This window comes from Anas acuta, chromosome 9 (genome assembly GCF_963932015.1).
Source record: "Anas acuta chromosome 9, bAnaAcu1.1, whole genome shotgun sequence".
Classification (NCBI taxonomy): Eukaryota; Metazoa; Chordata; class Aves; order Anseriformes; family Anatidae; genus Anas; species Anas acuta.
Window position 1 is genome coordinate 1237096 of NC_088987.1, and position 22771 is coordinate 1259866.

The 22771-nt window shown below is 42.3% G+C and overlaps 1 protein-coding gene across 7 annotated transcripts in view; it reads right to left on the reverse strand.

Annotated features, from left to right (window-relative positions):
• Window positions 1-2312: 2312 nt before the first annotated feature.
• PLCH1 (phospholipase C eta 1) overlaps window positions 2313-22771 on the reverse strand; it is a 63604-nt gene continuing 43145 nt past the window's right edge. For 3 of the 7 annotated variants that reach the window (XM_068691548.1, XM_068691549.1, XM_068691551.1), the window contains 14 exons: window positions 21434-21541; window positions 19221-19382; window positions 17119-17190; window positions 14994-15085; window positions 14162-14262; window positions 13243-13422; window positions 13039-13146; window positions 11885-12009; window positions 11335-11419; window positions 10597-10743; window positions 10141-10220; window positions 9242-9301; window positions 8405-8765; window positions 2313-5487 (listed from right to left, as the gene is read on the reverse strand). In XM_068691548.1, coding sequence (XP_068547649.1) covers window positions 3380-5487; window positions 8405-8765; window positions 9242-9301; window positions 10141-10220; window positions 10597-10743; window positions 11335-11419; window positions 11885-12009; window positions 13039-13146; window positions 13243-13422; window positions 14162-14262; window positions 14994-15085; window positions 17119-17190; window positions 19221-19382; window positions 21434-21541 — 3789 coding nt within the window. In that variant the 3' untranslated portion in view covers window positions 2313-3379. The remainder of the gene's footprint in view (window positions 5488-8404; window positions 8766-9241; window positions 9302-10140; window positions 10221-10596; window positions 10744-11334; window positions 11420-11884; window positions 12010-13038; window positions 13147-13242; window positions 13423-14161; window positions 14263-14993; window positions 15086-17118; window positions 17191-19220; window positions 19383-21433; window positions 21542-22771) is intronic. The other 4 variants (XM_068691550.1, XM_068691552.1, XM_068691554.1 and 1 more) reach the window with 3 other exon arrangements.

A 22771-nucleotide genomic window follows, 5' to 3' on the forward strand; every position in this document is an offset into this window, starting at 1 on the left:
ACCGTTGCATCCTTCCTGCTTACTTTATGGGGATGAACTTTCCTCTTGCAAACCCCTCCTTCGAGCATTATCTTCCTGCGTAGCCTGCTTTGATAAGAACCAGCCCAGCACTCACTGGACTTCAGCACCAAGCTTGCATCATCCTCCCTCTCCACCACTAGCAACACCTGGAGCAGGACCCATCCTGGGTTCTGCAGAAGGAGCAGCCTCGGGGCTGTTTCCTTCTGCATGATGCCTACCAAAGACCTCCGGCACAGAAGCGCTCACATCCCACTGGCCCGATAATGCATGAACTTGAATTGCTGGCAAAAGAAACACTCACATCTTCCAAGTTTAAAAAACACTTTTCAGCACAGAAATAAAAGGGACGATTTACCAGACGTGTGCATCAGGCCTTTTCCCTTCGCTCCTGCTGTCAAGTCTAGCAGTCCCCCTGCTGGAAAGCTGGCTCAATATTGCGCTTGGCACAGAGGCTGCACATGGAGACCAAAGGCAAAGGAGACTGCTGAGGATTCCTCTTTCACATTAAAAACAATATTAATGAGTAAATCTTGTTTCATCTTATGAAAGCACATACTGGCTTCATGGAAATGCAGAAAATTCCTCTGCGACCTTACCTCACGCTGCTGTGGTTGTAAAGGATCCCGATGCAACAGAAAGGTCTGATGTGGTTCCACAACAGGAGCACCTGGTGAATCGATGCAATTTTAACTTTTCTTCTCCTGGCTTTACTTACAGGACCCTGGGATATTACCATCTCTGTCCCCATTAGCCCTCAGAGGATGCTGGTAGCCTTATGCCAAACTATTTTGTTCTTTATTCTTTCAGCAGACTCCCTGTGTTCGGCTCACACTTCCTAGCTGAGCACAAGCTCTCTGGAGAGGAGCAGAGACTTTGTGGAGGCACCACGTTTCTCCATCAGTGTGCCATCCCTTCAGCTTCCCCCTGCTCACGCTGCCTGAACGTGTGCAGGACGGAGCCGGCACCGTGGCCACCTCCGTGCTCCCCTGGGCTGGGGAGAGCTGGTGGCAGGGCGGTGGGAACAGGCACCCCACGCACCCCACGATGGGAGAGCCACCCCCAGAGGGCTGCACGCATCCAGGTGGGCCCAGCCTTTGCCCACGGACCAACAGCTGGAAGCAGAAATCTTTCCAGGATTAGGAATGCAGCTGATTAATGCGGAAGCCTCATTTTATGCAGGTGCTGTTCGCACTCAAGCTGCAGGAAAACAAAGGGGTGTGCAGGTCAGTACAGCTACTGCTTATTTAAATGCATTCCAAGCAGCACATGCACCCTTCACCTCCAAGACTAGGCGTATATTTTAAATATTTAATACTAGATTCGCAAGACAAAATAAGTACGAGGGTATTAATCACCACCTCCTTTACTCAGCATTGCCTCTATTTGAAGATCAGATATGGCAAAGTACAGGAAACCTCAAGTATGCTTTGAATCAAACTTCCATCTCCAGAGGTAGTCTTCTGAACAGCCTTTTTTTTTTTTTTTGAATGGATTTGACAAGTACTCAAGGAACCAACCCCCATCCTGGCATACATCTGGAGAACCTCTGGTTATTGCTTTCATTTTTTTAACACAAGATTATGAAAGTTCGGTGCCCACAGTAAGAGCAAGAATGATTTATGTGTGATAAAGCATTTAGTCAGATGCTTCATGATAGCTTCATTAGGACTTGAATGATACAGGATCGTTGTGACACTTGCTGCAAGGGCACAAAGCTGGTTAAGAGCAGAGTCTCCAAACGGAGCTGCAGACAGTGAGCATAGTGGTGGTGAGCACAGGCAGGGGCATGGGAGTCCTGTAAGACTTAATCCTGGCCCTGTGCTGTATGTGAAAAAAATGTTAAATTGGTAATGACCAGGATTTGAAGACTACGCAGGAATTTAAGGAATGCTAAATAATAAACAGAGCACATTTCTGACCTGGACAGCAAGGTAAGATGAGGGCAAGGAAAAATACACATCTCAATGAAGCCCAGGAAAAAAAGTGCAAATTACAATTACAAAACTAAATCCATCCTCTAAAGAAAGAATTAAACAAACAAACAAGAACTAACGACCTGCCTATTCCTATTGGGAATTAGACATTCTCAGTAAACTTGGCTTCCTATCCGGAGAAGAGAGGAGCTCAGCTGCAAGTTTCTAGCCCAGAAACATCACCTTCACTTGAAATCATGGAATTTCTCCCTTTCTGAAAATTTATTGCAAGCTCACGGCAAGACAGACGTGTGCAATGACTACTGCTATTTTAACCATAATTGCATTTGCTATGGTTTCAGTAAACATGTAACCAGGTGTTTAAAAATCTATTTTAATGATGTTCTCAAGAATAATACTCTGCATTACAAAAAGAAAGAGGTAAAAGGTACATCTTTTACATATAAGAAAAAAACTTACAGTGAAGACAAATATCTTTAAACCAAAATAAAGCTATGTTGCTCCCTGCAGGGAAGCTTCAGGTGTTTGAGATTACTCGCTTAATTCACTTTCAGTGTTCATAGAAAAAGGTGAAGGACAGTCAAAATAATTACTCTACACCACGTCAGCTTTAAATATTCCACTGACTGTCACCAATTTAACAATAAAATTACAAATATACAGAAAACAGATCTGCTACCATACTGAAGCTACAAACAACCAATAGCAAAAGTACATAACAAAATATGCAGAAATTAAATGTTTTCAGTTGATAAAGGCTGGATTACTCCCACATTCCACTCCGGCCTGAAATAAGCATTCCACACATTGACAAAAATAGATTACAACTGCTGCTATACTTCAGAGTGGGCAGGAGACAAACCCAGGCATCACTCACATGGAAACATGGAAAATTAATGTTAACTGAGTACAGGTGGAGTGAAAACAATGGTGCTAAGCAAGGGCCTGAGTCCTAGTTCAGGAACTGAACCCCAAGGAAATTACCAAGAACAGAAAGCACTACACTTGTAGAAATTGCATGAAAGGCCAAAAGGAATCACAGTTTTTTTTTTTCCCCAAACAGTAGGACTTCAGGAAAACAGAAGAATACTCTTGAATTCACTGCAATGTTATGCTGTTGAGCACAGATGTGCTCATCTGTTAATGCCATGCATTACAAATACAGATGCTTATTGCATGCAAATAGTCCTCAGACTACTTTCTTTTATCATTTCTAAATTAAAGTAATACATACATAAGGACGGAGCACAGTTTCTATTTACATAAGTGTTGACAGGAAAGGGAACATTAAATCACAGCTGAATCACTAGCATGAAATTGCATTTCTAAATAATTTAAACAACCCCCAAAACAGTATTTCTTGCTAAAAATCCTTCATTTCATTGAAATAGTTTGTAAACATTGAAGATGTACATTTATACAATCTACAGCCTCAGCAGGAAATAAATTTCTGGCTTATCATCACTGTTGGGTTCCAGCTGCAGGACGGAATTGCGTGCACACAACTGGTCGCTGCAGCCGTAGTGCAGCGCAGCGCAGGCACCCTCCGGTATTCCTCGGCCCTCCACATCCTCCCCGGGGAAGCTGCTCAGGTACCTGGCTATGTATGAGCCCGTCGAATGCCTGTTGATCACGTGAGGAGACGCCGAAGACTTGTTCCGAAGCACGACCCCTGCTATGCTGCTGGTGTGCGAGGACCTTTGCTTGGTGGCGGCTTCCTGCCTCTCCTTGGCGCGGCTGGCGATGTTCCGCACTCTGCTCTGGCTCCTGGATGACAGCTTTCTGACCAGGGCCTTTGGGCAGTCGTCCTCGATCTGCCTGGAATACAGCACCTGGTGGCTGTCCTCCTGGTCCAGGGACACCAGCTTTCTCAGCTGCTCCGTCAGAGCATCCGTGGAATGGGGTCTCATGGTCTTCATAGCAGCGAGCTTCTTGTCTCTCATGCCGGAGGTGATGAAGCTCCTGCTGATGTACTGATACTTACTTTCAAAGTTGCAGGAAATGTCCTCGGACGTCAGGTCACCGAGGCTCTTGGATTTGCAAGGGCTGGTCTGTTTGATGGCTGAAGAGGGAGGGAAAGCCAAAGAACTTTTGAGCACCGATGAGTGCACGTTGAGTTGGGATCCCTTGGAGGTACACATCGCATCTTTCTGTTTATCTGCATGGTGATGGTGATGTAGAAAATCAACGTTTTCACAGACTGGGAAAGGGAGTTTACGCCCTGCAGTCCTGAAGCTGTCTGAGCAGTCCAGGGCAGCAGCACAGAGCCCGACAGCTGCGCAGTTCCCAAAGGTCCTCTCGCCGCAGCGCCTGCTGTCCTGCTCCTGCCTCAGTTTTAAAGGGGAGGCCAGCTGGCTCATGTCTTCCCGTTTGTACTCACGTGCAGTTACCAAGAGATCCTGCGAATCCCCATCGATTTCTACAAGACTGCTGCTTTCTGAATTCTCCCCCGTGGGAGGGTCAACAAGCGTCTCCTCGAAGATGAGGCTACTGGAAGCAAGAGAGCTGGCAGACTTGGTGGCTTCCCAGCTCATTCCACATTTCCTTTTGGGATTTGCACTTGGCAAAGAGAGCGGTGAAGAACAAAGTGTGCTAGGCAAGTTATTTTCTACACTGCTTGACTTTTTCTTGCAAACTAATCCACCGTGTGTCTTATATTCAGATGGTGGCGTAAGAGACGTTTCGTGGATAATTGCGTACACAGAATACTCTGCGGTCTCAGGGCTGGAGAACAGGGCTGGATCTGGAGTTGAGAACAATGGGGATTTGATGGATTTTGCGGTAATAAAGTCATTCTTACAGGGAGTGCTAAGTTCTGCAGTAAGCATGCAGGGGCGCGCAGGCACGGCGCTGAAGGTCTGGCTGCCAGCGCCAGGGAGGCCTGAGAGCACCGTGAGGTTGGTGTGGCCGTCTGTGACATCCAGCTGCCTGATCAGAGCGGAGACAGCACTGTCCAGCTCGCCCTCACTCACCAAAGACACCTCCTCTATGAGGCGAGAAATGTCACTGTCCTGCATGGCTGAAGTGGAATGGAAGTCAGGAGCATCAGGGCGGGCGGCAGAGGAAGTGTCCGTCACAGACAGACCTGCTGTGGTGCTTTTCTTGATGTCATGTTTGAGATTTTCCATCTCCTCTGCTTCTTCAGAAAGCGAAGTCCCCACATGAGTTTCCTCCTCCTTAGTCTCTTTTGTGTCATCTTCCTTTTTATTGTCTGCGCAGCTTTTATCTTCTATTTTTTCTGTGACAGGCTCAGAATGAGAGGCCTGCACTGGAGGGACAGTTTCACCAGAAAGATGATTTTCTTGGTAGCCTTTGAGGTGATTTGTTTCAGCTACACCACTTGCAAAAACTAAATTTTCATGTTGTTCCTGGAGGGGTGGTACTAAGGAAGAATCGGCTGCCGTTTCCTTCTGGGCCTTCTCCTTGTCAAAGGGAAAAGCCGAATTTGAAATAGTTGCTGTTTTCTCAGAACAGATGAAAACAGATTCTTTCAAGTTCGTTTCCTTCTCATTTTTATTGCCATCACTGTTGGCTAAATTAAATAAGAAAGATGTTAGTTGCATACAAAATTTGCATTCTGGTTATTGACAACTAGTTTGTCCTTAGACAGACAAATGGAAAATGCAAACTTAGGTACAGTTGTGACAGAATTCAGTTATGGATTTGTGTGGGCTTGGCCCAAATTATCTGTGTGATATGAAGAAATGGAAAAATACAACTGCAGGCACTTCACTGAAGCTTCCTTGGGATGTCTATTACATCAAGCACGTGATGTAATATTTGTTGCAAATAATGTCAATGAGGTACCATATCATAGCTTGCACGTGGTATTACCTTCAGCTGTGTTCCTATTCAGATTTGTACTATAAAGAAGCATGGCAATAAAGACAGAACAAAACAGCTCTGTTAAAAAACATTACACTTTGAAACAAGATGCATGCTTAAAAGAGATCTGAGTAAAAGCATCAAGTAGAGGGACTCCACACAATGTTCTTTACATTTAGTTATTTTAAGAGATTTCAATCCAAGAATTTAATTTTTGATCTTCTACCAGCATGCGGCATTCATAAGAGAGCAAGATTTGAATTTCATGAAAAATACACGTTCGATATTTTTTCCACCAAGATCTTACTTGTGTTTACAAGCCAAATCCCATCTCCAGGCTTACTCCTAGTTATGGAGCTTTTAATTAAGCAGGGAATACAGAAGAAAACCTGGTATAATATCTGCTCTTTCTTACATTCACTAGAAATGAGGTACCCTAGGCGCATTTGTTAACAGTGCCTGAAAACCCCTTGCTACAGTAAGAGGGATTTTTAATGAGCCTGGCGTTAAAGAACAATCTCCAGAATTTGAAAAGTCCCTCAAGCTTTCCACAGTGTGCCTACGTAAGGATGGAAGAGACGTAGGTGGTGGTGGTTTTTTCCTACAAAGGACAGAGGAGGAAATGGACAGCACCCAGCCTACCTGGCATACATCCGAGCAGGATGGATATGTTTAGCTATGGTATTTTGGCAAGAAAAATCGCTGCTGGACAGCCAGCCCTCTCCTTTCTGTACTGATTCCTGCAGCAACGAACACTGCATTTGACGAGTACCCCTGCGAGGGTGAAGCCAACCCCAGCCTGAAATATTTGGGCTGAAGTCCTGCATGTGTGTGAGGCTGGCACATTTTTTCTAAACCACAACTGAAGGTAAGTGCTTCCACCAGAGAGGACCATGCCCTTCTGTACAGAGAAGCAGGAAGGTCCTTCGGGTACAGCAGAGGGCTCCAGCCAGAACTTCTTCTTCAGGTCTCATTTCTTTATGTCTAAGGTTGCCAGTCCTCCGTAGGGGTTACAGAGCAAGCCCTACAGGCACTCAAATAGACAGGATCTAGTCCCCTCAGAGCTAGAAAGGGCAGGATTTACTCCCTGAGGCAGCTTCCTAGGTCATCTCACCAGGGCCTGTGCTTTCTCCAGAGGTTATTTTACTATAAGTGAACACCCGCAGCTTATAAAAAAGTAAGTGTGTAAGTTTCTTCTAAATTGATTTTCTGTCTTCATCTAAAGCATCTTTAGGAAGAACTCTCTGTAAGAAATTATTGCATCCACTGATAAGAATGGCTGAGCTGTATTAGCTTCGCATTGTTATCCAGAGAAAATCATTTCATTTTAAATGCAGCACTTCCAGAGTTGACCTCCTTTACTAAGACCGTCCTTTTTCCTGTCTACAGTCTCTTCTCAGGTTGGTTGAAAAAAAAATGGTTTAATTTTGCTGGCTCTTTCTCTTAAGTAGCCTCTTTTCTAAGGTGATGTCCAGATTATACGTTCATTCAAAGCCACAAACACAGGCAAGCAGAACAAATGTGGCTTCACAACACCTTCCATCTGTGCCCAGTAATTATCTTGTCCTAGAGCAACTCCCAGGCTGGCAGAATCTGCTGCTCCACAGCTGAAAACACGGGGAGAGGAGCAGCACTTCTGCCACTCACCACCCAGGAGAGGTTCCCCATGTGCTCTCCTTCGCTCACCACAGGGATGGCATGCATGAGTGCACGCGCTCCAAACAAAAAAAACAACCCCCAAAAAGCAGCATAGATGTTCTGGACTAGCTACAAGCTAATGGTGGAGACAGCAGGTCTAATTAATTATAGCCACTGCATTCAAAGCTTTCTAGACTTATTTAAATATTCCAGTAAATCAACTATCAGGCAGGTTGTCGAACATGCTAACTTTGCTGTAGTCAGGGGAATGACTTCAAAGTACTGGATTTCAAAGCCCAGACTAATGTTGCTGAAAACACTTAGAAAAAAACTATTTTAGGATTTCTGTTATGTATCAACAATGTAAGACCAAGATTTTATCCTTGTATGCTTTCCACATAACTTTGGTTACTTAATTTGATTACTTCAGAAGGACAGTATCGAGACTGTTGGATACAGTCTGCACTCCTGTCACCCCTTTTGCATCTATTTGAAAGTCTGCATTGGTCTTTATGTACACTGTATCCAAAAACATATGTTGCATTAACTTCTTCCTCCTTGAAAAGGGGGAGAAACACCATGCCAGCAGCTCTGTTTTCATAAGGAAATGGACCGTAGCAAACCAGAAATCGATGGAGATTAATTGAATGTGTTCTTAAAGAAAGAACCAATTTTTCTTTCTTACAAACAGAAATTTGGAAAACATCCTTTTAAGACCACTTCCACAACACACTGTAATTTATTTGCCTAGTTTGGAGACAGTTTTCCACTGTCACCCCAAATGAAGGGGTTTGGCTTATCAGAGAGTCTGAGGAGATTAAAAATGTATGGGAGCTGTTAAAAATATTAGGGTCTTGAGCACGTGTCATTTCACCCAGTAATTCATTTGAGTTGAACAGAACTTCTTGCATAGGAATGGCAGAACCGAGCCTTTTGACAGACTATTTAAACTTAGCACACCAAAAGTAATTTTGGAAGTTTCTTACCAGATGTGTTTTCTTTTCCTTTGGCATCTTGAGCAGTTTCACTGTCCGGGCAGGGCAGTCCTACCAGAAGGTATTTGTCCACTGGCATAGAAGCAGGACGTGCTTGCAAACTCCGGCTCGTACGCCTTACGACTCCTTCTTTGTCTTTCAGGTCTGCTGGTTCAGAGGTACTGTCTTTAATTTCTGTAGCTTCCAGAAAGCCCATTTTACTCTTCTTTCTGCCTTTTGCAGGTGCGCTAGCTGTGCGCCGGAGAATCCGGTCACCAATAGATCGCTTCCGTACATAGTGACCGCTGGTTTCAGCAGCGTTGTGCTTAGGGTTCTTGTTAAACAACCCTCTGAGTCCTATCAGCTGCTTGTTCTGCAAAGACAAGAATGACCAGGTTTCCAAGTGAGTTCAGACTGCTACAGAAGCGTGCAGCGAAAACAGTTGCTTTCTAAGCATTTATGAATGATGAATACAAAGTTAAAATGCAGCAAAGCAAAAATTCACACCAAGCAATACACAGCTACTCTGACCGAGGAACTATCAGCAAAGGTCTCCATGAATTCATGCATGTCTGTATTTCTCCTCATTAGGATGGCAGCCTGCCACAATTACAAGAAAGGTTTGCTCCAAGTCTCCTAATCAGAGGTGACAAGACTGTAAGAAATGTACTGCAGTGACAGGCGAGACATTAATTTGGAGTTCTATGCACGGGCTTCATCAAAGCAAAACTCAAATGTTTCAGAGTCTGAATGAAGAATGATGTAGCTCGGTAGTTACAGATCATGCGATTAGGAACCATTTGAAAATCTGTGCCCAGCAAGTGCAAAGTGCATGCTAATGAAGTCTACCTTTGTGGCTCCTAGAAAGTGCAATATTGTGTAACTGGGATTGAGGATTAAAGGGCTCCACTGAAAGGCAAAAAATGCAGATATGTTTGGCTAACGTTTTCAAGACCATGACGCAAACAAACAAGGTAAATAGTACATCAGCTGTAAATATCACCCCCATAATATAAGCACTCAGCAACCAGCTTACCGAACACCATGTTCTAGTGCAGTGCCCTCAACATTTACTTCTGAAGTAAAATTGATTTTAAAAAATGTACTGACTGGATCTAGATGTGAAATAATGATTAGGTGGTAACAGTAAGAACATTTGTAATACGTGCATACTAAGACTAGAGTAACAGCGTGTTACACTTTCCTTGCTTACAGCCTGCAATTAAAAAAAAACACCCAGACTATGAGCTACATCCTCCTGCTCCCGGAGTGCTCTGACAGCAGCATCTCTGCACTGTTATTGCCATATCTCAGCTGGAGAGAGCCGAGTGTTTTCCTGGACACAGGTGTGCTGTGAGCGGGTGCCCTGGCTCAGTGCTCCTCAGAGAAAACACTAGGAATGAGGAGTTGTAGTTTGCTTCCTTGAACATGGTGATGCTTAGCAGTGTAGGTAGATATCTCTATAGGTAACAGTATGAATGAAGACATCAATTCAAGGACAATGGAAAAGCTGACATTATGCTTTTCCATGGCTGTATGACCCAAATAACATCTTTAAACTTTATTACTGGTCAGCGGCAGAGTGGGCTAGGCTCTACTAATCCAGAATGCCACAACGCCCAAACCATAAGAAATACTTAGAAAAAGCACAAATCCTGTGAGGTTCTCTGGTGCATTTAAACCCATTTTTATCAGAAGGATTAAAACAAAACAACCTTAAGAATATGGACATTTCCAAATACACCTACCTTCCCATAGATTTCATTAATGGTTATATGAACAAATATGGATGCTTCTGTCAGTCCTTCTAAATACACGTGGCGATAACCTAGTAAAGTAATAACAGTGCATTATTACACTCAGCAGTATGCATTATATACCTGGCAATGGGTGTTTATAAAAATGAAAGATACGTATACCTGCTGTCTTAAATAAACCCTATTATGTCTTCATGAGATTTCCAAGCTGGCCAGTACAAATTGCCCCAAAGTTAGAGACAACAGCAGAAATTTCCAAAAGTGCAGCCATCCAAACTCCTTAAAGTGAGTACACTACCCTCACATAACAGAACTGTCCAAGATCACACATGAAGTCTCAGAGAAACAGACATATATCCTGTGCTGAGACCTTGCCTTAAGCTTTAAATTCAAAGGCCTTTGATCTTCAGTTAGATCTCTAACTTGAGGAAAACATGTGAGACTCACCAGGCACAAGGCTGCTAAAGGCCATGGTTCTTTGTCCCACGAAGTCTCGCCCAATAGGGTCATGGTCCCAAACGAGAAATCGAACCAAAGCTATTTCAGGCATGTGAATGGTAAAAGTGAGTGTTTCCTCCCAAACAGGATTAAACCCTGTAAAACAAACAGAGCAGAAATGAGGTGAAACAAAGCCATAGCAAGTGCTAGCCTTAATTTTCAAGTTGCATAGCAAGAAGCATTAGAAACAAGTAGACCAAATATAAAAAAAGAATATTCATTATTTACTGCTTGTCTAGATCTAGGATCTCTCATAATCTCTACTACAGAAATAATTGAAACAGATCTGTCTCCTAAACAGCTTTTACAAAGTGGTTCTGGTTGGGTAGCTGGCAGGGATAGCAAGGCAGGCTGCTGTTTTGCAGAACTGTGGTAAGCATTCATTTCATTTGAAATTAAACATGTATTTTATTCATTTTAAAATATACCTGAAATTTTTGCCTAAAGGAGATTTAAGAACAATCCAGTAGATAGATATTGTGGTGAACAGTTCTCTTCCTTTACCTGTCTCTTGCCTGTCTCCCTACACCAGAAATTCTACTTAGAAAGCAGAATTAATTTAAAAGACAATCATTTGATTTCATCAGGTAAAAGCTTTGTAATTTAGATAGTAATAACAGGTACTGAATCATTTATAATTAGTTAATATTTAACTCCAAGAAAAGGAAATCAGCTAGATTATCTTACCATTGTCATCAACCACCCTGGTCTGATCTTTACAGCAGTCAACAGGTAATCCAATTATTTCCACCTCGACAAAGGGATCTATTATCTGTGTTTTTTTGGAAACAAAAGTATTTTAAAAGCAAGGCAATGATACCAGTCAATGTCAATTCTCAAGGAATCTCATGCAGAGAACTGATTTCAGTTCATATAAGAGTTCAAAAACTTTTCATCATGTGAATTTTCAAGTGATACGATCATGCAAAATAGCTTCATGAACCACAGTCATGTGTGATTCGTAGTTTCAAGAACTATGGCCAGTTATGAGTTATTTTCAAAAAAAGTGAGGTCATGCTGAAAATACGAAACAAATTAATTCATAAAGATCACATAGGATACAGACTCTGTGGGAAAAGGGAGTATTGGTGGCCAAAAGCTTGACAGCATCTGAAATTATTGGTAAATTATTGGTGAAATTATTGGTAAATTAGGTGAAAATTTCATTGAGTCAAATGCTGCCATGTCACTCTAGCATTCTAGGATAAAAGCATTTGTTGGTACCAGTGTAATTTACCTCTCCTCTGTCACCCAACATTGAGTCAGGAGGCTTAGGCAGCTGCTGTCCGCTGATTATTTTCAGAATGAGCTGCTTTTTGGGACTGGCAGGAAGCGGATCGGCAGAGTAGGGGTTGAATGTGCCTAAAAGTTGGCAAGGAGGGAGAGCAAGGGTAAGGAAAAGATGCACTGAATAAATACCATCCCCCCAAGATGCACGCACACAGCCAAAATTCATGCTTTATACTAACTTGCAGAGTATGGAGCAGCTGTTAATGAATTTTAAAACTTTTTTTCCTAACCCTTTCTGAGCTTAGCAGCCTTTCTTTACACAGTTACAACACAGAAAGACTACCCCCACTGAGAGGAGGGTTTTGCAAGATTTACACTCATTTGGAAAAAAAACTGTCTTCTATAGCGTAACAACTTCAAAAAAAACAAATAGTTATATCCTAGATCTCTGCTCTGATTGTGTTTCTTGCACACCTGCATGGATGTTAAGAAAAACAAGCAGCTAGGACTGAGTTCCTCAGCAACTGTGCCTGCTTCAAATTCCCAAACTGCCTCTGCCACTTCTGGAAAACCTTCCACTGCTTCTTATGGCCGTATTAAGAAAATTGCCTATACTTACAGGGACACAATCAGATCCAAAATCCTCCAAATGTGGAAGGATTGGCACTGCATAATGCTGAAAGCCGTTTGCTTCTGTTATAACAGCATTGTCAGGACTGAGCCAATTCCTTTTGAAGAGAACAAGCTAATTGCACTGAATTGCTTGACAGCTGGAGCAAGTCCTGGGTACGTGGTTCTGGGCCACTACATACTTTGCTCTTCTTGTTTGGCTGTCCTAGGACCTCCTTTTCTTTTTTTTTTTTAAACACTTATTAAGATGGAGCCCTGGAAACATGTCTGTAATAACTACAAGGGATTGTATACTGTACTTATACAGACTGAGAGGTAGACACCATTTTTTGAAGACAATATCTGAATTCTGAAGCAAAACAAGCCTATAGATATATGGAAATATATCAAGAAGATGTAGAAGAGATTCTACATATGTCCTTATTTGTCTTTCTTGCATCTTAGCAACTTCTCCAAAATAACATTTTTGGAAAATGTTTTTTTTTTGAAAGGCTTGACACTTACAGTAATAAATGTATAGTGGGACATTACCTTTGCACATCTGCTGAGGTTTGAGGACATAACCACAGTTGCCGTTTACCCTAAATTTTGCTTCATTTAGTTGCATCACACGTCCTTCAGACTGGTAGTTTAGCGCCACTGTTGAATGAGAAGACTCGGGTGTCACTTATAAAGATAATATTTACTTAGCACAAATACAAGAAGTGAGAAACAAAATTATTGTGCTGCACCTACCTAACTGGCAGCCAACATTCCAATAAGGTAAGGGGTTAAAGTTGCTGGAGTCGATCCGATACGCTGATGGGTAGACCCTCGTAAGCTGCTTCTGGTTGTAAAGCATGAACTGTTCGGCCTTCTGCTGCACCGCTTGGTGGGCTCTTGTTTCACTGAACGACAGCACGTTCCCTGTTGATCCTGTGTGCATTGTTAATCAACAAACAAGTAACAAAGCAATCCTGGGGGAGGAAGGCCTGGACTCAGACCTCAGCTATGTTGGTATTAACCGAGGGGAGCATTAGTTTTAGCCCAAATTTACACCAATAGATTATCTTGTCACACTCAAACCGTATGTTGTGTAACCGAAGCGTAGCAGCTTTCCCTTACAGAAGCATCTTCTGTTCTACCCACAAGTTTCAAGACTTTCAATGAAAGCCAAACAAGTGCTCATGCTAATTGCTGGGGTCTTTTCTCCTGCACAACCCTGGATACAACTGCTATGAACAACCTACAGAGAAATCTGCAAATGGAAGCATAATCAAAACCATCCTTCTGAGGAGCTTACAAGCAGGGAGAAGAGCCCACCAGCAGGGATTGTGTGTATTTATCACAATTCAACCTTATCGTGTTACTAGATATTATTTAAAATTGATGATATTAAACGATGACAACACTTCCCATAAAACTGTAAACTGGGAAAGCGTTCTCCTGAAACAATAATTAAAAAAAAAAAAAATCATTTTTAATACTGCTACTATAACATGAATACTATAGGAATCCAAGGGAAAAGGGGATATTTCCTATGGAAGGGAGGGGTGGTGCTTTACTCTGCTTTTAAAATATCTTTGATATACAAGGGAAACCCTGAGATCAGATACGCTTCCTATCAAAACAGAGAAGAGAAATGCACGTGTAAGTCTTGCACCAGCATCCTTACCATCATCTACTATATCCTGGGCTGCCACGGAGTTTGTGTACACCACCAGGTCAGACAGAGCTCGGCACAGCTTCACAGTTTTTCTTCGACGAGCCAGTCTGCTGAATTATATGTAATATATAAAACAAAGCAGGAATTTTTCAATATTTAAAGCATATTTAAATCCCCTTTATGTTTTTCCATCAGTAATGAGAAGCAGCTGTGCAACTCAAGCTAAAAAGAAAGAGGCAGTAAACAGGGAACCCCAAGGGGCAAGCCTCCTTCGGGAGGGTTCTGAGCAATCTTCGAGATGACTGTTCCCCTTGTACCTTCGGTCACAGTGCACAGAATTTTTCATTTACAGCATAATGAAATGGCCTCACCACGGCTCTTCTAGACAAAAACAAGGCAGACAGCTTTGAGCTGCATCTGGAGAGGAATGTTTCAGTGACAGCAAATGCATTCTCGATGGTGCTTTTTTGATTGCTTTTTCTTTACATTCTCAGATGTAATAAAGTTGGCCGGGCTGTGATGTACCCTTATTTAGCCTAAGCAGTTTTCTTTGAATGCTATTTACAGCATGAAAAATGTAGATTGGCATTTTTCCATTAGAAGAGTATTACTACCACATTTCTTTTCAGTTTAAGGGTAATTGCTATTTGCAACCTATGAAAATCTACACGTTCAGAATATCAGGCTACAGCAGTCACAGCGAAATATACACCGAGAGCAGTGCCAGAAATGCCTTGCTCTTAAAAACAGACTTATCTGAGTCAGTGACGTATACATATTAATAGTAATAACAATGCTCTAGCTCTAAGGGAACATACAGCCGTGGTGCTTCTTAGCTCACCTGTGGAGCTGCCCTGCTTCCTTTCCAGAAGAGTTTTGCTGATTTTCTTCATCGTCTGATGCGCTGTACTTGGATGTTGCCTTCCCTGCTTTCTGGTGGGAAAGAACCAAGCACAGCTGTGTCAGTGCATGGGGTGATTCTGCAGGTTAACATTACCATGATCAGTGACAGGTGGGTGGGGGAGCTGCCACACGTTCGCAGCAGGGACACCGCTGTCCTGCATGGACACAGGACGACCCCTGGGTGTTCAACAGCAGACAGCCCTCAGCAGAACTGCGAATGCTCCCAGGCATACAGGGAAGGAAAGCCAACAGAAAGCATCTGTACTCTGGTCTCTCTTTGAGAGCCCAGCCACCAGGCGGGGAGCAGGTCTACCTGCTGGCCAGCACAGAAGGCCAAACTGGATGAGAATTGTTTCTGCAGCCCTGCCAGGCTGTTGCAGCCCACCACGTCCACAAACAGGCTGTGTGTGGAGCTGAGCAGCAGGGAGAGGAGAGCTTTGAAGAGCTCCGCACTGCTCCACTGCCTCCAGTACGCTGGCACTGGTCCTGCCGCATTGCTAAGGGCCCGCACCATATTTAACAAACAGCACCACACAGCAGGATCTAAATGAACAGAGCATTGCTTTAACCTATGCTCTCCCTCCCCTGCAATTTAGGAAATGTAACAAATGCATTCACAAAGCTGAGAACACAAACAGCCTCCGGGCAAAACTCTCAAACATATTTTTTCTACTGCCTTTTGAGCTACACAAATGAGCATTCAAATTATTCTAATTTATTACAGCATACAGTAGAGCAACTAGCTATGATAAAAAGATTAAAATCTCAAAAGCACCTTTTTAAGCATCTGCTCTTTCAGTTTCCAATTTCAACATCGCATCTTTTGTAACACTAACTATAGTTCAAACGAGAGTTTCTTTAATTCCCTTCTCATCATGAGGTAATTCACAATCTAACTGAAAGCTCCTTATCCTTCTGCTCATACAGCTAGATGATAATTGAACACAGAATTAATTTCTCCCGCTATGATAAACCAATAATGCTCATAATTTAGTACATGCTTTAGTTTGCTGTGCTTAGTGCTGAAATAAAGTTGACCATAGTGGAAACCATTTGCACAGTCCAGTTTTGGAACCCAGCGGTGAGGACTGGGGATGATTCCTGCAGTTAACCTGCGGGAGTTACCAGCCTCAGCCTCTCGGTCTGGCAGTTTTTAGAGTTTACACATGGGTACAGCTGGCACAAGAGCCAGGCTGAAGACATCACAAGGCAATATCCCTAGTTGGATAATTCTACACCTGCAAAGATATCAGTAGCAGCTATCCTTCCCAGCTCCCTTTAGCTGTAAAAGCAGAAGGGGAAAGCTACTGGCTCAGCCTACGATATAATCATTAATTATAATATATAGTCTTTTTTTTTTTTTTTTTTTTCCCAGGAGAGATTAAATGAATGGGCTTTCCTAGCTGCCATATCCCTTAACTAGTCGATGTAATTAAATTGCTGACACGCTTTCCAGCCCTCAGTGTACCAGCTGTTTTTAGCGGCTCCGTGTTGTGTCTGTGACATCTCACCCCCAGCCTTTTTCCCCAGCAGCGAGCACAGGGTGCGAGGTGAAGCCCCCATTAGCATGCACAGCGGGTGCTTGCAGACCTCACCACATACGAACTGAGCAACGTGCACTTAGCTAAAGGCACTGAAAGAAATGTGGCCACATTAGAGATATAAACTTATAATCGAACTGTAAATACATTCCTGGTATTGGCTACTTAAAGAACTGTGGATGGCTTCTAGCTGGATTCACAGCAGATAAGGTGGTGGCCGGTTAAATTCTATGAAGTATTTCATAATTGCTGTTTTTCCCGAATTGCTGCGGAGATTTCCAGTTACGCAGCGTGCGTCCTGCTCAGCATGTTTTTGGTTTTGAGAGTGTGTGTCTTTGAACGACTCTCTGTGCTCTTGGCAGCTATATTCTTCTTCTGAACTGTAAAAATTACATCAAGTGTAACCAAGCAGTTCTTCCTCGTTGTCTTCACACACACCGTGCCTGTCTGAAGCAGTAAGGCATACCGTGTTGTTAGAAAGTCAGACATAAGCCAGCAAAATGAGTCTCTTGTTTTACTTACTTTGTGTTTACCAAAGTTGCCCATTAATGATCGGCTATGAGACTTTTTTCCACCTTCTTTTGTGTCCAGGTTCTGTGCAGAGAGAGTGCAATAATGAGTACACCTAGATACCTTCAGAAGTACCTTTAAAAGTCTGCTACAGTCTCTGAAAGACACGATTTTAACCCCGTAGTTTTATGATTCGTGATTTTAACCCCAAGTTTTTGTATGTCACTCTGATTCACTATTGTAATGCACAAGAGAAAAAAGGGAATCAAAACCTAAACAAAACATACTAATCTCTGAACACAAATTTAAATATAAAACCTCATTACAGGACTTTTCTCATTTCTTTACATAATTTTAGCTTAGCAATCCTCTAACAGTGAGGAAAAGAATTAACATTAACATTCAAGACAGCAACCAACCATGTAGAAAAACCAATTCAGCGAAAACAAACAAACAGAAATGGAAGTGTACATAAAATAGCCGCAAAAGAAAAGGAGAGGAAAAAAAATCTATCTATCTAGCAGATGTGGGCTTTTCATAGGCAGCCTGAAGTCCAAGTTTCACATCTATAGGCATGTCCCTAGACATTGGCTTGATAATTCCTGGCAGCTTCTAGCTTTCTTCTGTCAGAAAAGCACATCCCTTTATCTTTCAGAGAGCAAAGTAAAGACCTGAAGGTGCTGAAGAATATTCCCCCAGCATTTCACAGCAACGCCAACAAACTCGTTATTCACTGCACTGTGTTGGACTTTACTTCTGGCTGTTCTAACGATAAAGGAACCAGATGGCTTCTTTACATCCAGGAAAGTCAATAAGCCCTGTATCTACATCCAAAAATTTGTTCCTAGCTCCTTTCCTCCATAAAGCGTAGAAGCAAACCCTAGCAGATAAAGGAACAGTCTCTTTCAGACAAGAGCGAATCCTTGACAGTTTCAATAGCAAATCAAATTAAAATTTACACTATACACTGCCCTAAAAAAAAACAAACAACAAAACTTGATAATTATTAGAGATTAGTACATAATTTTGCATTGTGAACAGCTCTTTTTTAGCTCAAAATAATATTGAACTGGCTCGTATCTGATCATGTTTACAAACACAGGTTGCCCTCTGATCTCCCACTTCTCTGACCTCACGAAGGCCAAAGGGAGGAGGCAAGCTGACTGTTCTCACGCTGCGAAGCCACAATCTGGAAATAACCCTTTTTGCCCAGGTCAGATGGCTCTGCCCTTCGGGCTCTCACAGCCTCGTCTCACCACGATGCAGCTTTGACCAGACACCTCAAGCATCAGCACGAGCTGAGCATATTTTCTGTAGTCAAGCCTGGCTTCAGGCAAAAGTCTCGCAGGTCCATCCTTGGAGAAAGGTTGGCAACAACTACAAAAAGCTAAAGAGCGAGAAGATGTGCAGAAAGCAGAACTGCACATGCCTGACTTTGGAGACTGATACCAGTTAGAGCAGGCACATCCCTCTGAACGGTTCATTCCCTATTTAACATAACCCGGCTTTGCATCTGCTTGAGGTGAAATATGGTGGTGGTGGATTCACGGTACAGACTCTACTGATGTACAAAATTCCGATACATTTTACTGTTTTGCAATAGTAGTTTTGTCTCAAAAGGGAAAAGAAACTTACCAATTCTTTATATAAGTCATATTTCTGGGTATGAAAAAACAGAACCTTGCTTAGGGCAGTAAAGCACGATCCCGTGTTTTACTGCTACACAAAGCAGCCACCAGCATTGCAGGCAGCAGACAACACCGTCAGTTATCGCTGCCAGCATTGATGGGATTAAGGCTGTAGAGAGAGGATTTTCCCCAAAACCCAGACACAGACCAAATTGTTTGACAGTTGTTTGCAATATCAGTGCTTGCTCAATTAATTGCTTCCAACTTTTAGAAGGAAATAAAACAGGTTTGAACAAGATACTCCTCACATTTATCATTCAAATCCTCTCCTTAGAGATTTTTTTTCTGAAATAATTCCAAGTTTTCATTTCAAAGAGAATACAACTCTCAGATGCTGTTAGTAAGAAACTGCTTTTCTCAATTAAGAAATATGCAATATGCCTTGGCTAATATTCAGTATGTGCAGGGGGGGGAAAAACCACCTACCTGTTTCAGGTTAACACTTAGACCTTCGTGAGTTGCTTTTAACAGTGCTCTCACAGTGAAGCTGTCAGGATCTTCTTTGTCCCTGATTTGGGATTCTTTTATCAGAGATTCAAGCTTTGTTCTTATAAAAGATTCCACTTGGTGCTCTGTTGCACCATTACTCTGAAAAGCATCAAGAAATCCGGTTAAAATAGCTTACTAGCTCCAGCACTTCTGGGACAGCCTGAGGGAGCAGTACACGTGCCTCAGGCACTCCCAACATTTCTTTTCACTGCAAAGAAAAGCTTCTTGTGCAATCCTGCTCCTATTGTGGCTTTTATTGTCACTGCCATCATCTTTTCCTTTCTTTAATCCCCTTGACACATCGTCTGCACTGCCTCACCAAAGTACTCTCCACCACAAGGATCACCCCAGGCCCTGGTGGTGGCTCTGCTTCAAGCAGTCACGAGCCTGACCCTCCTTCAAGGCACAGCCGGAGTTCACAGCCAGTGCACCCACACACTTCCTCAAAACTGTCAGCCCAAATGCTATCAGATTCCTGCTCCAAGAAGTGAGACAGGGAAATAATCAGTAGTAGCATGACACCAAACAGTTTCTTACGTAAGGTGCTTAAAACAAAAATGGATCTTAGGGCACAGCAGCATGCACCGAGCATTCCTCTCTCCACAGGGCAGGAGAACTCTCCTGAGACAGGAGGAGACCAACTGTTTGTACTAAGGTGCTCCCTTCCTGGCCACAAAAGACCTCCTGCATTGGCTTTAAGGACTGAAGATTTTGTCTTAGGTCTTTCTGCTCACCAGAAGTGCTGGGTTCGTGTTGGTAAAGCAAATGTGGATGACACAGTGCTCCTCTTCAACAGCACGGGACAGTGAATTGGGCAGTGAATTCCCTAAACTTAAACCTGCAGAAGTGTTTAAAGATAGTGTATATAAAGAAGAAGCTGTACTTTAAACCAATCACAATCCTAAAGATTTATGGGATTACCCATAATTAATACACTACATTTCAAATTCTGTAGTGAATGCCAACAGAAATACAACAGTTGGAGGCATTAAGCAGGCTGATTTATCCTACACTCCACGCTCTTACTGCAAGCAAAACTGTACTTCTGTATGAGACTGTCATGTGGAGCATATGGCTTGAGTTACATCCAAGTGCAATCTGACCTCTAAATTATTAATGAATTAATCAGGATTTTGTCTAGTAGGACAAAGGGATTTGGTTTATCAAAGAAAGCAAAATCTGCCCTTTTGTGTAATGTACACAAATCCTCCAAAAGGTGTGTACTGACTGTAGCATTTTAGCAACCTCATGGTAGGGGGGAGAACCAGCATAAACATCTCCTTCCACCGATTCAGTTCAGATGGGGACTTCTGTCACCTGTAAAGCAAACCCCAAGCTACTTTGACAATCCTCCCATTGCCAATAGCTGGCATAAATGATACAGAGAAGTTAAAAGCTTGATATTCAAACCATAAACAGCTAATGAGAGCTACACTAAGGGGCTTCTATGTGGCAAAAAGGCAAACTCACTGGGCTACATTCAGAAGCAAAGATAAACAATATTATACTTGCTAAATATTAATTTGAATTTGATCTATTCTTTCTGCATCTCCCTTGATAATATCTTCTTTGTTCAAAAATTTTGACTGGTGAAGCAAGGCTGCCTTCTGACTTGAAAAAAAGCACCTGCTGGAGAACGTGTATTAGCATTGCACACCAGCTTCAGTTTGTAGCCAAAAAAAAGCATTAGGAAAACCAACAACAGAAAAATAAACAGCAGGAGTTAGGAAATAAAGAGAAAACAGTTTTCAGTGTCAGAAAAGAAGGAACTGGACTTTTCATTTGCACATCTCTTGATAATTTTCATTTAGAAACTGTGTAGCACTTCCCTCATATGATTGCTTTGAGTACTACGCATTTGTACCTGACAAATCTTAGCATGCTTATTGTGCTGGCATCAATGATTTCAGCCCAGTGTAAGATATTTATACCTGTTAGTTATGTGGCATAAATGAGGAACAGCCTGCATTTCTGAACAAATTCATTCCATATCTAAATGTGGAGTGATATAATTCCTGCATCCTAAGGACCTGACTTAGAAATCTAAGTTAAAAACCTTAATCTGCTAATAACTGTAAGCAGGATTATGGAATATGCACACAAGAAATGTGAAGATAGAGCAGTTCTGGGCAATGTGTATATGCACATACATAGCAGGACTTTAATTTGCAGTCGTCTTCAATTTCATCAGCACTATCCTCATCAGAAACTTCTCCTTCCTCAGCATCTGCTCCAAGACTGTAGGGCAACTTCTTTCCCTAAAAACGAGGAAAAATATTCACAATAAATGCACACATGGTCAGTGTTACGTTGTGCAAAGACCAAAATATCCCGTTACTCAACTATTTCTAATTTAAAGGTGGCCATAGTTTAGAATTCAGTTTCAAAGAATCTCATGCAAACTGGCTCAAGGAGTCATGTCTTCACAAGGGGAGTTCAGTATTTCTGGAAGAGTTTCATATTGAAAGATATTTGCAAACTCGTTCAAAAAAGCCCACTATCTCCCATCCCTGGAGCAACCCAGTGAGCGTCTGAATGATTCATTTTCAAGCTGCCTCCTAGATGCTCCAGGCTTACCCCCAGCAATCAGACCATCGTGTACTTCAAATAAAACTCAAGAATCAGTAGTTGATACTTTATTATAGGCTCTGCATCAGAAGGGAAAATGCAGGCACAGAAGAACTCAGTGAGAGTAGCCATCATCATGAAGGAAGCAGCAAAGCTTATTTTGTTACTGCATGCTCAGAATGCGGAAGGACCTTTAAATGCAGTTCATACTTGAACATTTATATGGGCTTAAACCCCCATTACCAGAATTACTTTTTATATGCAGTAACAAAATGAGAACTGTGGCCACCACTTGAAATTGTTTGGCTAATTAATCAATCCAGTGTTTCAAAGAAAAATGTATAAAACTGTAAAAATAATAGAAAAAAAAAAAAAGATGGAAAACTGGCTTACTTCAACAAGATGTTGATTCCTAAACATTTTATCTGTTCTAACATGGCTGTTTAACTTAAACAGGAGATGGGAGATAAGACTTTGTGACAAGACGCAGTGATGCTGAAAACAGAACTCCTTGTCCTAAAAAAATCAGCCCAGCTCCGCACCGTTCTGTAACTACTCACACAGTTTCAGCCACTGTTAGCTGCTATGTGCTGGGAAGACCAGCACGAAAGTTCATAGCAGAACAGCACAGTACTAAATCTCTTGCCTCTTATTCTCTGATAATATTTCAAGCTAGGTCCGCTCCGTTTTGTCACACGACTGACATTAGTTACTGTTTAGTTCAGCTCCCTGCGACGCTGACACTACCTGCTCACGTAGTTCATTAACCAGCAGTTACACAAGAAAACCACTTCAATGAAATTCAAAATCACAGCTGAGCACTTGAAGGTTTTCTAATTCAGAGTCACATCTCTACTATGTATCAAAATATGTTCAACCTAGCATCAAACCTAAACTGTGAATCACTGTAGACAGTTTGA